Genomic DNA, 15,896 nt, shown 5'->3' on the forward strand with positions numbered 1-15,896 from the left:
ATGTGCCCTGGAGGATCACACACACAAATGAGGTTACATTAACCGTGAGAATTTGGCTAGGAGAAGTCAGACAGTAAAATGAAAAACAATTTTAAGCTTAAAGGCGCTGTAAGTGTTTTTAGCTTAGCTTTTGCTTTTTTCCATTAAACTGAATTAGACTGCCGCCATGCATTCAACCGCACACTTTTTCTCCAAACCTTGCCCTGGCTGTGTCATCAAACCTGAATACGCTAAAGGCAGAGAGAATTTACTCATTGACCAAGTTTTCAGAAAAAAAGAGCAAGCAGCTTTCTCGTTTACAGAGCCTAAAGGCCCGATCACACCAAGGACGATAAGTATGAAAATAACGATCAAGATATAGTTCTAAAAATCGTTCAAGAATAGCAGAGTTCACACCACAGTTATAATGATAACAGCACAGAGAAACGCTATCGATGGAATCACTTTCAGAGCTGATGAACGATAAAAACATTGACAGCCAATCAGAATCCATCCTGCTGTGAGCTCGAGCATTTAAAGCGGCAGACAACAAAACTGCAGCAAGCTGCAGTTGGGGACGCTAATATACTGGTAGTTATAGTTATCGTTCTTGGTGTGAACGGCCCTCAAGACTGTTAGTAATGACTAAAGTCTGACTCAAGGACAACCTTGATTTTTTCAAACAGTTCAGTAGAATAAACTGGTTAATACAAAATATATATATTTTACATCATTACGCCATAACATTTTCCTTGACATCCTGGGACATATTCCTCAAATGTTCCAATAAAGCCAGATGTAGAAAAAATATCTATTTGTCGATTATCAGCAGCTCACTCATCGATTCAAAGCTCATTATGAGGAAAAAAAAGTATTTGTTCAAATTATTTGATTAATTGGCACCAAACCCACTGCACCACTGCTTGGGAATTACAGGTGTCTTTAAAGTATTGACTTGTTAACATGACAGATGAGTTGAAAAGGACATGCATAAACACTGCTTAATAATCTATTACATCTAGAGATTGAATTAATGTGTGTCAGCATTTATGTTTAGAGAAAGAGAGTGAGCGAGAGGAGAGAGACGTGAACTTTGATTGTGATGGGGAGGGTCGTTTGGTCCCTGAACAGGTTGAGGCAGATATTGAGTAACTAACATTCCAATCTAATTCATCTGCTCTGAGGGGTCAGAATGCACCTCATTCCTGCATCACTATTATTGCTTCTCATACTTACGTTTAGGGCTCTGAACAAACCTAACCAGACGTGATGCAATGAAATTCCACACCAGATCAACACGACTACAAGACGGGACAAAATCAATCAAAAATCACAGCCAATCAGAAGAGCGTGTGGGCACTAATCAAATACATAATCAAATTAATAAATATTACACCATTTTTTACTTAGTATGTAAATAGAATCCTCTGTCACTAATAGCGTATCACAATCACGGCTGATTAGGACAAAAAAAAAAACTTTTTTTTGTGTGTCGCGAGTCGCGACTTCACGTCTGGTTAGGACACGGTGCAAGTCTATGTATTAAAGTCCCCCTGCAGTCAATAATTGTATCCCTTAAAACTAATCTTTGATAATCACAATGACATATCTAAAAAAAAAAAAAAATCCCTCACTTTATTTAGTATACACAGAGCCATGAATATGCAAATTAGTCCCCGCCTCCACTCAATCAGACCAGTTCGGACTACCTGATTCACTCTGTCAACTGTGGTAAATGCAACACAATGGCAAGTGGAAATATTGGCTCAACTCAACCATAATGTTTGAACCAGAGACTGATTCAGAAGAAGAGAAAGAGAGAGTTATACATGGAGACCCTGCTATGCACCCTCAAACGAAAGCAAGAGCACCCACAGTTGATACTGTAATAAAATATTATATTGACAAAACAGATTGTAGTGTAATGGCATTAATATATATAGTACATCTCTCCCTCACTCTCTCTGCTTAGCAATATAGGTATGATAGCTTTAGCAAGCTGGTTTAAGTGGCACTGAAAGAACACCAGCCACATAAAGGAATTCAATACAAAGCCAATCACTGCTCTCTGCCTCCATTCAGACAGAGAGGGGGGAGGGAGGGAGAGAGATTGAGAGAGAAAGGAAAGTAGGTTGTACAGGGCTTAGTCTGTCACATATTACAGCCATGTTCAGCTGAATTAGACCAAAACTAGATAGTCACATCACACATAAACACAACACTGCTAAAAGCGATACAACTGGACTAATTAAACATTGGTAATACATTCACTACCGTTAAAAAGTTTGGGACAAGACTCTTTAAAAGAAAAAAATAATAATAATACTTTTATTCAGCAAGGATGCATTAAATCAAAAGTGACAACAAAGACATTTATAACATTAAAAAATATTTTTATTTCAAATAAATGCTGCTGTTTTATCAAATAATCCTGAAAAAAATATATAATTGTTTCCTCAAAAATATAGGCAGCACAACTGTTTTCAACATTGCTAATAAAAAAAATTTCTTTAGCATCAAATCAGGATATTAGAATGATTTCTGAAGGATCATGTGACACTGAAGACTGGAGTAACGATGCTGAAAATTCAGCTTTACATCACAGGAATAAATGACATTTTAAAATATATTAAAATATATTACAAATTGTAATAATATTTCATAATATTACTGTTTTTACTGTATTTTTGATCCGATAAATACAGACTTGGTGAACAAGGAGACTTTTTCAAAAACATTCTTACCAATCTTACGACCCTAAACGTTTGAACGGTAGTGTATAAATAATAAACAGCTCTCTGGAATACTTCATTATGATTCGTCATTAGCTGGGCTCTGTGATCAAATATATTTTATGATGACCGCTAAACTGTATAACTGATCTTTTTGTTCCAAGCAACCGATTTCCTATATAAATTTGCTAGTTTCTCGTATAACTTTTTCGGCTCACATAACTTCTCAAAGTAAACAAATCACTATTACTTGTATGTTCTATTTAATCTGAGTTTGGGTCATTGCTAATTTAAATTTTTGTTTATAAAAGTAAGTAGGCCAATTACAGAATGTCCAGACTTTCTACACTGATTTGAATGGAAAACATGTTAAATGCAGCTGAGAGTACATGCTCATTGGTAGCTGAAAGAATTAGCATAATGTTATTCATTAAATATTGAATAGGAATGTGGGAATATCGAACTTTTGCGAATGACGGCCATTCTGTGTGCAGTGTGTGCTGTGTGTGCAGATTGTGTGGGTCTGGTAAGTCACTCACCAAAATCTCATTTTAAATACAGTCATAACACAAGATGTGATCCAAGCTTCTCATAATAACATCCTGCAGCCTGATCACTGATTGGTTCCCATTAAATCACACCTGAAGAGTATGAAACTCAATGGAGGTCAATGGGAAACTTTTGTTGACGGCAAGTCTCGTTTGGGCAGCGTGAAGCTATATGAAGACTGTTTATGTAGAAGCCCCTGGGAATGCTGGAGGTCTTTAGGAGGAGAATAAGTGTGGGAGAGTCTAAGTAATGTTTATTTACAATTACAGTTTAGAAAGTAATTGTCTTTAAATGCCCCTTGGCTCTTCAGCTATTCACAAATAACAAACCTCGATACAAAGGATCAAGATGTGAAGCGTTCAGAGCAAAAAAAACCACCTCTAGATACTCCAGACTTGAGTATGAATGGATGATATTCAACTTAGGATCCACCCTTGAAATTCTACACTCATGTGCAATCCACAAAAGCGCCTGCTGTAGCCGAGTATCGGATGACTCTACTGTACGCTGAATAATCTGAACACGATATGTGCGTGTGGGCGGGGGTGTGATAAAGAGTTAGACAAATTGTAAGGACTGCATCTGCAACATACCTGTCCAAGATCCAGAGTGACGTTGACCTCGTTGTATTTTGTACTGCGGGAGAGAGGAGGGCTTTGCCACCATCTTTCGGTTCCATCTATGGCATTGCTGATGGGATGCGCTCTGTTAGTGTCTTCTGAGGTGCAGATGTCACAGTACTGGCCCTGATAACACAGGAAGACACAAAGTTTAGCTTTTAGGTTTCCGTTTCAGCACTTTGCAAAACAAAATTGTTGATTGAGCAGTATCAATCTGTCACATAAATAATGATTGAATGCACAACGCTGTAGTAAGTCACATGATCAGGTAATGGCTTATCTGTAAAACATTCAAGTTGACCTGTAAACTTAACTCTTCTCCTTTAATCCTGGCCTCGAGACGCCTCGGCCACTAGATAAAACTAGGTAAAGGAAGTCTTAGGTTTCTAACGACGATCTCCTTTTAGTTTAATTCAGACGGGCTGAAACGTTGAAAGAGCAAACTAACTCCTCCGTCTGAGGTGAATTCACTACAGTTGTTCCACTTTTTGTGAACGGTATTACAGCACTGAAACCACCCACAATCCAGATGATCCAGATGTTATAGTGAGCTCTAACTGTTGCTGTGCTGCTAAATGCTTTATAAATTAAGTTCCTGGCATAATTAAGATAGCCTATGTGTACATTGACAATGATATGTGTACAATGATTCAAGCATTTAAAAGCCGATTCAGATGCAAAGTGACCTGCAAAGGAATTGTGGCGTACAAACTGAAATTAACTTTTTGGGAGTGTTTGCAAAACACCTGATTTGCATAATTATTTTAACGAATACAGAGTGCAAATAAACAACTGTTTTGCAGATGCAATACCTTCTTGGAAAATGTCCCCTCTGTTTTCTCCACCTTTTATCTGTTTATTTCTGCTAGTATAGACTAAAGGACAACGTGAAAACTTATTTTCCATGATAATCTGAGTTGTAGAAACTGTGACTGAAAAAGATGCACGACTAAGCAAAGTAAAACTTCATTTTTGATGTCGAAATCCTTTCAAACTGTGATCAGCAAATAGCTTTAGACACTTGTTGCTTGTGAACACTGAGGATTTGTAGGGGTTTAGTGTGCAGAATTGTCAGTGCAAACATTGGAAGAAACCAAGGAATTCACTCCCATTATTTTCCAACTGCTGGCAACTCAAACTTCTTTTAATTCTTAATATTCAGAGCTATTTGTGTACCTGGCTAGGAGAAGACTCAATCAGCAAATCACAAATTATGTTGAGACCACCCATGTGTGAAAGTTTCTGAGATAGATTAGATAAGATTTCCTTTGACTAATCTTTCATAAGGTTCGACTTACTGCCAATTGCACAGCAACCAGTTTCTGCCAAAATGCCAGTTGCTGTTACTACAGTAAAATGATAAATCATGGTAGGCCTACTATTCTGAATTACATTTGAATCTTCTCGTGTTTATTGTTTCTTTAAGGTAAATCGCTTATTGTATCCATCATTTGTAAGTCACTTTAGATAAATAATTCTGCTAAATGCAAATGTGTGATGTTGTGAACAAGGCTGCAGGACGTCCCTGCAACAATCGAAGTCACAACATTTTATTAACAAACTCTTTGAAGTGTGGTGCAAATGTGTGTGTGTGTTTGTCTCCCTCAAGGTCTCCTACAGGAATGCCACACATTCCTCAGGGAAAATCCCAGTAGCAGTGCTACACGGGGGTTGCGTTTTACTCCTTACAATGTTTAAACATTTCACTCACTTGCCAACAAGCTGGGTCGTGCCTCCTGAGCCCCCTGCTTATGAAGCCTCAGTGGGGGTCTCTTAGGAGTCAGTATAGCCCTTTATACGGGTCTTTGGCATTTTCACCTTGAGCAGGTGCTCTCAGATTAGGTTTTTGCAGTTCCTCAAGACCAAAAGCACTGTCCTGACTTGTTTATAGACTAACAAAAAGAAAAAATTACAGTATTTTTATGGTAATAAGTCTAATTTGGAAAATATAACATGGTAACGTGTACCATTGCAGTTCCAACTTTGAATACCAAGTAGGTCTAAAAATTAATATGGCAATTATTCAGTACCATCTGATAGCCTATATTTGGGTACAAAAACGATTAAAAGTGCATTTCACAAAGCCAAATACAATCCATTATAAGTTATAACTACTACAACTAACATAAAAATATGCTTTTATCCATGTTTAAGTAATGTAAACTGCAGAAAAGTGAGCATTTTCCACATCTTTACCTGAATAGTCTGACTCGGGTCCCCTGACACGGGCCCCCCGACCAGCTTGCAGTACAAGTCTTGAATCGGCTGCTCGTTCTCGTCCACTCCGCAGGTTGCCGTGGCCGTGATTTTCGTTCCCTCCGCTAGATTAAAATACGGTGGGTGTAAACTGTATCCGTTCACGCCGCCGGTGGGCAATTCCTGCGCCGTTAAAGGTTCAATGAGCAGCAGCGATAGAAACACTAACACCGGTGCGCGCGGTGTTCCCCTCGCCATCTTCACCTGTGCCGCGCGCTCAACACTGTTAAAACTGGTCAAAATGTCCACTGAGAGCTTGCTGCGGTGTTAATGACGGACATTTGGAGAGACCGAATAAACGGAAAGTCGTTGCGGTTTCTTTCTGTGTGTGATATACACTAATACTAGGCAGAAGTGCAGTTCAGAGGGCAACTTCTCTCTCGGGCTCTGCCTCTGTGTGGGCAGTGCAGTGTGCGCGCGCGCTGTTGAGTAGAGAGAGGGCAGTGCAGTGCGCGTGTAGTCCTGTCTCTCTCTCACGCTGCGAGACCCAATGAATAGGTGATATGTGCTATTGCTGGAGACCCCATTCCTGCCAAATCAAATCGCATATTTTTGTGTTAAAATCAAGCCTAAATATAAAAGGTCAATTCTGTCATAGCACCATTCTTTTTGTTCCGTATGGCTGCTTTCTTCTGTTTAACATTTTGACATTTAACAATGTCTTTTCCATGCATATGAGAACAAAAATGACGCAGTAACCCTATAAAAGTAGGCTTCTATAAAATAGCTTATAGCCTACGACTCGTGAGCCATATTAGCCTTCTTAGGCTAAATAAGTCTTTTAAATAGCATATAAATAACTTTGTGATGAAAAGACGTAGGCTTATCTTCACGCCCTCCTCGCTCTCAAATGAGCGTTCATGAGAAAAGTGATGTCAGATTCGTGAATAACAGTTGAGCACAGGCTATTACAAAAAAACCTTAGTTCATGAATCTGACTGATTCCGTTCTCCCGTCTGATCAGATTATAGGTAGGCTACGACACAGCTAACAATTTTTGTTTCCCAGAACGTTCTTTTTTTAATGTTTGTTTTTGGTTAGACAGGAAAGTTTTCTGTTCGGAAATAGAACGTTATTCTTTTGGTTTGTAGAACGTTACTCTAACGTTATTCTAAAGTGTTCCTAACCTCTTTAGCCTACTCCGATAGGCTACCCCGCTGTACGGAGTAATAATTATCCAGCACACCCGCGACCCAGTCTTTATATGATTATTAAATAGGCCTACTAGCCGAAAAATAACTATTAGGGAATGTTATGTATAGGTTATTTAAAAATAACCACCCTGCAACATTCTAGGAACTTTATTTTATGGTTGCAAAATAAAACCTAAAAAGAATGTTCCTAAAACGTTATTATATATATATATTATTATTTTTCAAAGAACAAAATGGGAACCAAATTAGGGAATGTTCTGTGTTTGCTGGGGAGAGGTCGTGATGGGACTTTATTCACAATAAAGCATGCCTTATTTCTTTGAATGAAAAAGGTTTACCACATAATTATATTAAAGCCAAAAGTATGTATTAATATTTTACTTTTTAGAAGTGTAGGCCTAATCATTAACTGTCTTTCTGGCATCCTTCAGCTAGAAAAAAAAAAATTATTGACAGATATCACGTCTGCAAGATGTCTGTGGAAGATCTGGAAAACATCTGCTGTGTAAAAACATCTAATAAAGTTTAGAAAAAGCTGTTTTACATCCATTCTAAATCATAAACTAAATCATCTTCTAAATGTCTATATGATGTCTGACAGGAAACGTCTCAGAGATGTATTGCAGATGAGCAAACACTCTTGCATCTTGCAGATTTGTATGCAGACATTAAATAGACATATGGGCGGAGTGATTTGCTCGCAGCATCTGAGAAGCCCCGTGGTGAGGAGCAGAGAGTTCGCTCAGAGTTGGAGTAAATCACTCCGCAGAAGTAGCAGTGCTTCGCCTTCTGAGAATATAGTTCCCAGTATGTATACGGTTAGAAGACGGCTGTGTGACCTTGTTATTTGCACACGCTGTGACTATACAAATCACAACATGTAAATAGGAAAATGTTGGCGTTATTTTGTCACTTATTGGGAGCAGTATGCTAGCTGGAGCCATTTACCTCCAGTCTTTGTGCTAAGCTAAGCTAGCAGTGGGTGCGTCAGACAGAGTTACGGCACACACAGAGATGAAAAGGGTATGTATGGACTTATCTAACTCTGGGGGATACAGTGCATAAGCTAAAGTCCCAAAAAGTCGGCGTGTTCCTTTAAGTACTGTTAAAATCAGATACTCTAAGTCTTTAACTCAAGTCGGTTTGGAAGTGGTGACTTGTAACTTGTAATGGAGTCATTTTCACTGTATCTGTACTTTTACTCAAGTATGGTTTTTAGGTACTCTTTACACATCTGTTGTTACTTTACTGCAACACAATACATGCTTGTCATTTTAAGAGCTCTGAAGGGTAAAATGTTTCCAGTCAGTACAAATCAAATGTTGTCACAAAAGACAAGAAACATTTGTAATAGCGAGCAGCAACCCATCAGACCGTGCATTACACCCCCTCCAAACACTGTGAGATTTCCCACCAGAGCTCGTTCACATTCCTCCACACCTCATATAGCGTCAGGCTTTCATTTTCCAGTCTACAGAACCTGAGGTTTAATTAAATGGCAGCGCTCCAGAGAACAAAGCGAGAGAGAGGGGACAGAGGGAGGAGAGGAGCAGGTGTTTTCTTCGCCCATCATTTTGACCACCTGAAACGCAGCCAGCAAAGAGGCGCCCCTCTGACTACTAGTCATAAAACGCACACACAGTTATTCACACACGCATTCAGTCCAGCAATCTTTATTTGCTGCAGAACAATAAACTGCTGAGGTCAAAAGTCTGGGGTCATATTTTGGTCAAAATGAAAATTCATTCACTCACACTCATGTTGATTTGAACTCATCTTTCTTTTCTTTTTCTTTCTGTGGAACATAAAAGGAGATGATAGGATGCCCAAGCTGAGCAGTCAAGATAAGATGGCAGCCAGATGTGCGAAGGCATCTGGCGTCTCTCCATTGACAAAAACAGACAAGCATACCTTGTTCTTAAAGGGACAAGGGAAGCCGTTCCAAACCTGTATGACTATTATATAAGAATATTATATTATAGAATAATCATATAGGAATTTGAAAAAAAAAAAGATAATTTGAAGAATGTTGGTCATTAAAGAGTTTTAGTTCTCATTGACTTCCTATAATGGAAGTCAATGGCAACCGAAACGTTTTGATTTCCAATATTCTCTTTCATGTTCAGAAGAAAGAAAGTCATGCAGGTTTGGATGACATCAGGGTGAGAAGGTTTTTCATTTTTGGATGAACTAATACTTCAACTTCCCCTGCTGACTCATGTCACTTTTAATGAATGAAGCTTAAGGCTGACACACTGATATTTTTGTCTGTCCTACACGTTGACCTCTGAGCTTTGCTCTCAGAGGAGTATCGCCACAAACTGGCAGGGGTCAAATTGGTGTTTGACTTTGGAAGTCTAGAGTCTTCCTGCTAATGCAACCGAAATCTCATTCACTTCCAAACAAGAACACATTCAACACAGGGCAGACAAAAACGAAACAAGAGAGAGACAAATCTCACAACTGAAGGATGAAGGAAATGCCATCCAGCTGTCACATACTTACTTTATGGACAAGAGAGTCAACTCAGAGTACAAGAGATGAAAGAAAGGTTCTTTGTCTGAAGTGGCTGTGTCGGTGTATTAGTGTCTAGGCCTCCTGGTTGCCAGGGATTTCTTTTAAATAGTGAGAATGATGTGGAAACGCCCCGTTACACCCTTACAGACTCGGCACAGGTCAGCGACTAAACTAGGGCTGTTCTTAAATTATAATTTTTTACAAGATGCATATACTCCAGTCACATATTTTTCCTTTCACACAATCTGCTGTGTGTCTGTGAGATTGTTTGATAATGTGTCTCAAACACAGTTCTGATGTGGCTTTTGCATGCACTTCAAAGTCAGTAAGCCACAGACGTGACCAGACAGGCCTGATCTTAACTGTGATGTGGTTCTCAGCACTTTTTCACCTGTCCAAGCTGGACGGTTCAGAATAAACCAAGTGTTTGTGTACACATGAGAGAGGGAGAAAATAAAACTAGATTTGTACTTTTTCCCCTGTAGTCAATTTTTGTATCCCATGACATATTTAAATGTTGTCTTCATGCCTTAAAATAGCTTGAATGTAACTCTACACCCTTGCATCATTTAGAATACGCAGTTCTATGAATATGCAAATTAGCCCCGCCTCCACTCACTCACACCAGCTCAGAGATCCACTGGTTGACGATCACACGTTGACCTGATTGGTTACAAGGTAGTTTGTGACGTCAGAAACACCAACGATTTCAAACCACGTTTTTGAGACTGTCTTTGGTTCACTGCAGTTTTAAGAAGAAAATACTCAGCCAGTTGCCTTCAGTTAAAACCGCTCAAACACGCGTTTTGGTCCGGGACTAGGCTTAAGCCTTGTCTGTGAAACCGGGCGGTAAAGTTGCAATCATGAGATATGAAAACATAAATATGAGAAATAGTCACAACTGTGAGATTTAAAGTCTTAAAGGTACACTATGTAAATTCTTTTGTTCAAAATGAATCAATACATCAGTCAATACATCAATCCCTCTTCCAAAATGTGTTTTTGTCTTACCCTGAATCACTATGGTAAGCCTGTTATATTTTAGACCAGAGGAGAGTCTGCTGGCAAAAAGAGAACGCAACAGCTCGTAATAAAACAAGAATCAACATTGGCTTGGGTTTTCGGCGAGAACTGAAGTATTTGAAATGTTAAAAGCAAAGCAGAGATTGTGTTAGTACTTAACAGGTGAGTAAGGTATTTTATTGAACAGATAAATTGCCATATGTAGCTCTCTAACAAAGTTCACTGTAAAGCATCATCGATTGTAAAGGGTTGTATTAATCCGCAGTCATGCACAGCCGAAGCACAACCAAAACAATGTTCTTCCACAAAATGCATGCAGTTTTGTGCAGAAATGTTACATAGTGCACCTTTAAATGGTATATTTAAGAAATATACCATTGAGAAATGGTCACAATTGTGAGATATTAAGTCTAAAATATGAGAATTAGTCACAATTGTGAGACATTAAAGGGATACTATATGACGCAGGTGTAATGATATGACGCAGCGCCTGAAAATAGTCCCCAGCTTGGTAACTTCCAACGTGACCGGGACTAAGTTTGTCTAACCTATAATTAGACAATCATTACGCCTGCTGGACTCATGGTACGGCAGCAAAGTTTCTTGATTATTACGCAGGAATGAGAGTATAGATCCTAGCCATATCAGCCTAGAAAATCGCAACTTTACATTTACCGTCGGTCTTAGTACACGATGTAACTACAGAAGAGTCAAGTTTTAAATAGGAAAAATATCGAAACTCTTTGGTCATTTTTTTGAGAGAGATGCTAATGGTCCTGTCCGATTCAATGATCTATGCTAAGCTATGCTAAAAGTGGTACCGCCAGACCCAGAGATCGGCTGAATGGATTCGAAAACGGTAAAACTCAACTGTTTAACTCTGGGGGAGCTGTAAAATGAGCCTATTTCCAAAAAAAGTGGAGTGTCCCTTAAGTCTAAAATATGAGAAATAGTCACAATTGTGAGATTGTATTAGTACATAATATTTTGTTATATTATTAATACATTTTAAATTTTATAAAAAAATAATTTTACAAACAATGATTTATATAATTATATATATATATTTTTTTACTCAAGTGGAAAAAGGCTTCTATAAAAAGTCTCTATGCTCTTCTTGTTTTAGTAAATCTATGAGATTATTTAGGTGTTTTTAAGCAAACACCACTAATAAAGATCATTGAGATAGTGAGTTAGCATGTTCATGTGAAAGAGACGAAAGCACGCTCAACGTTTGCCTCAAACTCCCCCAACACAAACACACCTGCTCGACGTGTCAGACCAATCAATCCACACATTAATAATTACAGCAGGATCTCAGCACCTCTAATTCCTCATTACTGAGGAGAAAGAGACAGATAACCCACGCTAAACATTCAGCAGCATTCTGCACTGCACAAACAATAAAGAGCAGACAATCCTCTTGAAACCAAACTCATATTAAAGGAAATAGCAAAAGACAGGACCTCTGATTATTTTGCCCCTAGCAAAGACACGAGTGAGGAGTGCGGCATTAAAGTTTCAACAACAAACTTGGTCCCAGTTGAAACACATGGAGTTTAAGTCCTAATCCCCGCGTCAAACAGGCATGATGGGTATTGGGCAAGTCTCTCCAGCAGCCTAAGCCATTTCACAAACACGTATTTTTAGTGAATAGCTGGCACCAATGATGTTCATCATGCAGGTATAGGCTATATATATATACAGTACTGTGCAAAAGTCTTAGGCATGTTAATACCCCCCCCCCAAGAAATGGTTTTAAGTCAGTTATTTATATCTTTTGCTGTAGTGTTTCAGTAGGAAATATCAGTTTACATTTCCAAACATTCTTTTTGCCATTAATTGTAATAATCCAGTGAGATTTGTGTATGCACAAGGAGTCTGACAACAGCCGGTATGATCATATCTCACCATCATCGAGTCCGTCTGTGATTACATGAAGAAACAGAAAAAACTGAGACAGACTAAATCAAGAAGAACTGCGGGAACGTCTCCAAGATGCTTGAAGAAACCTTCCTGCAAAGCTACAGTACTGTGGAAAGTACTGGCACTTGTGTTAAAATGCTGTAAAGTGAGAATGCTTTCAAAAATAAAATCACAAATTGGTTGGGGGTATTAACTTAGATATTAACATGCCTAAGACTTTTGCACAGTACTGTATATATATATATATATATATATATATATATAGCCTACAGGCATATTGTTTTTTATCAAGTTTTATTGTACTTTAACAAAACAGTGCTCTTCTTGCTCTTCCCGTTCTTCCCTCAGTTTTGTTAAGCTCACATGCTTTGATGTTTAGCCTGCATGAAAAGAGATGATAGAGCGCTAACTGCAGATAAGGAACAAAAGGCCGGAGGTCTTGCTAAGTGAGCGGTGAAGCATTTCAGACAAACAGAATACAGTCTAGCCTTTACATTAAAGGAACACTCCACTGTTTTTTTTTTTTGAAATAGGGCTTATTCACCTTCTTTCTTACATTTAGATAGGTGGGCAAATGCATTTTTGTCTCAGTGCATGAATTGTTTTAGTTTGACAGGGTCGGCGCTAGCTTAGCTTAGCATAATGAATGGAATCCTTTGTTGCCAGCTAGCATGTCCTGAGTAAAAGTGATATAAAAAAAACAAAAAAAAACACGTAATTACTTCTTGTGGCCTGCGTATTCACAACAAGTACAAATAGCGATGCAGATTAACACTAGGTGATTTCCTATGCAGATATTGACTTGGGACTAGATTATGGGGAAGCACAGGCAAAGCACTGCTACTTGGGCGCAGAGATATCACGCCCAAGTAGCAGTGCTTCGCCTGTGCTTCCCCCTAATATAGTCCTTAATATATAAGTCAATATCTGCCTAGGAAATCGCCTAGTGTTAATCTGCATCGCTATTTGTACTTGTTGTGAATACGCAGGCCACAAGAAGTAATTAGGTGTTTTTTTTTTTTATATCACTTTTACTCAGGACATGCTAGCTGGCAACAAAGGACTCCATTCATTATGCTAAGCTAAGCTAGCGCTGACCCTGTGTCAAACTAAAACAATGCATGCACTGAGACAAAAATGCATTTGCCCACCTATCTAAATGTAGGAAAGAATGTGAATAAGCCCTATTTCAAAAAACGGTGGAGTGTTCCTTTAAGAGTATATCTCTCACAAAGAACACGTATATAGACAAGCAATAGACGTGATCAATGAGACGTGGATTTTCACTAGCATGGGCACACCAGACAAGGTGGTTAGCATTAGCCTGTATTGTTGCTTTTAGACAGAATATGATAATGCTGAAGAGCTCTACTTTGGTGGCTACAATGGTTGCGGTTCTTTGGTGTCTGGGAGGAAGGAATGAGAGTCTTTTGTCAGGAGTATAACACATCAATTAATTGGGGGAAACACTAACCCTTTTCCCAGGTACAGGGGGATTTTCTCAGATCTTTGGCTAACGTTCTGGAAAGGTTCTCTCAAAGTTGTGAACAAATGTTCTTCCAGTAATGTTAAAAGAATGTTCATTCAAAGTTATCTGGTCTTTAATAATATATCAAAATGTTAGCACAACACGTTCATGGGTCGTTCGTCTAATGTTTTTTAAATGTTACTGCTTAGGCCTGCAACTTGTTACAGGTGAACATTCAAAATAACACTCCCATAATGTTTGCTAAATCATTAAATATCGAACATTTCCTAAATGTTTTTCTAACGTGCACCTAACCAAGAAAATTACATTTTGCATGTTCGGAGAACATTTAGAAACAGCATTTTCCAAACTTACTGGAAACAATAGCAAAATGTTCTCTGAACATATTTTTGTTAGCTGGCTTCACTCCTTGAGCCGTGAAATCACTGCATCACTGGAGCCATTGATGATCTGTAACACACACACACACAGACACACACACACACACACAAATAAATTATCTGGGCACCTTAGTTTGTATCACTATTTTAGGCATATAATTTGGGATGGACTACACTTTTAAAAGTGATGGTTCTTTATTGTCATCTGGTTTAGTGAAGAACATTTAACATCCATGGAATCTTTCAAATGCACAAAAGTTTCTTTAGATTTTTTTAAATGTTCTTCACACACACACACACACACACACACACACACACACATACAAAAAAGGTTATTTTAAAAACTGTTCGCTGAAAGGGTCTTTGAGAAACCAAAAATGATTCTTCAATGACATTGCTGTGATTTTTTAAGAGTAGCCTACAACAGCAATCCTGCATACTAGAGATGCAGACGTAAAGAAATGAAAGAAGAGTATGAAGAGACTAGTTGTCAGTGTCTTCTCTATATGATATCACGATTTTGTGAATCTCCATAAATAGGAATGAATATCATTCCAAGTTTAAGATCTTTCTGTCTTCTTGGGCAAAGGCCACAGGCATTTTGTGATCTCTGTAAGGGAGATAAATAACCTCTGTAAGAAAAGCTGTGCGTCCAGTAGCTCTAACAAAGCACAGAGAACTAAAATAAGAGAGATGGGCGACAGAAAACCCAGAGTGTTTGAAAATAACAGCATTTCTTTTTTCTGATAAACAACAAAAGAACAGTGTGAGACAGAGACTAAACTGAACAGGACAATGACCGAAGCAGGTGAAATCACATGCAGCAGATGTCATAGGGCAGTTAAAAATTGTTTATATATATATATATATATATATATATATATATACAAATTGGTCAAAAATACAGGTAAAAATAAATTGATCCAAAAAAAAAAAAAAAAAAACTGAAAAAAAGGGGTCAAAATTATACCCAAGTTATAGTCACAGTATCTAGCCAAAACAGACTTGAGTAAAAGTTAAATGTTTTGAATTGTACTACTGTTATTGGTAACTAAATCTAGATCCATTCAAATTTGTTGGCAACACTTTATTTTACAGTGTCCTTGTTACATATGTTACATGTACTTACTATAGTAATAACTGTAAATTATGTATATTTACATGCAACTAACCCTCAACCAAATCATAATCCTACCCTATAGTAAGGACATGTAGTTGCTTAATATTACTCAGTACTTAAATATATAATTACACTTTAACAATGACATCTT

At 38.1% G+C, this 15,896-nt stretch overlaps 1 protein-coding gene across 2 annotated transcripts in view; it reads right to left on the bottom strand.

Annotated features, from left to right (window-relative positions):
* Positions 1 to 6,530, bottom strand: part of lama5 (laminin, alpha 5) — a 76,379-nt gene extending 69,849 nt beyond the window's left edge. For both annotated transcript variants that reach the window (XM_084427328.1, XM_084427327.1), the window contains exons 1-2: positions 6,077 to 6,530; positions 3,854 to 4,006 (exon numbers count right to left, since the gene is read on the bottom strand). In XM_084427328.1, the coding sequence (XP_084283454.1) occupies positions 3,854 to 4,006; positions 6,077 to 6,334 (411 nt within the window). In that variant the 5' untranslated portion in view covers positions 6,335 to 6,530. The remainder of the gene's footprint in view (positions 1 to 3,853; positions 4,007 to 6,076) is intronic.
* Positions 6,531 to 15,896: the final 9,366 nt, after the last annotated feature.

The sequence above is a fragment of the Rutilus rutilus genome (assembly GCF_951802725.1).
Source record: "Rutilus rutilus genome assembly, chromosome: 13".
NCBI lineage: Eukaryota > Metazoa > Chordata > Actinopteri > Cypriniformes > Leuciscidae > Rutilus > Rutilus rutilus.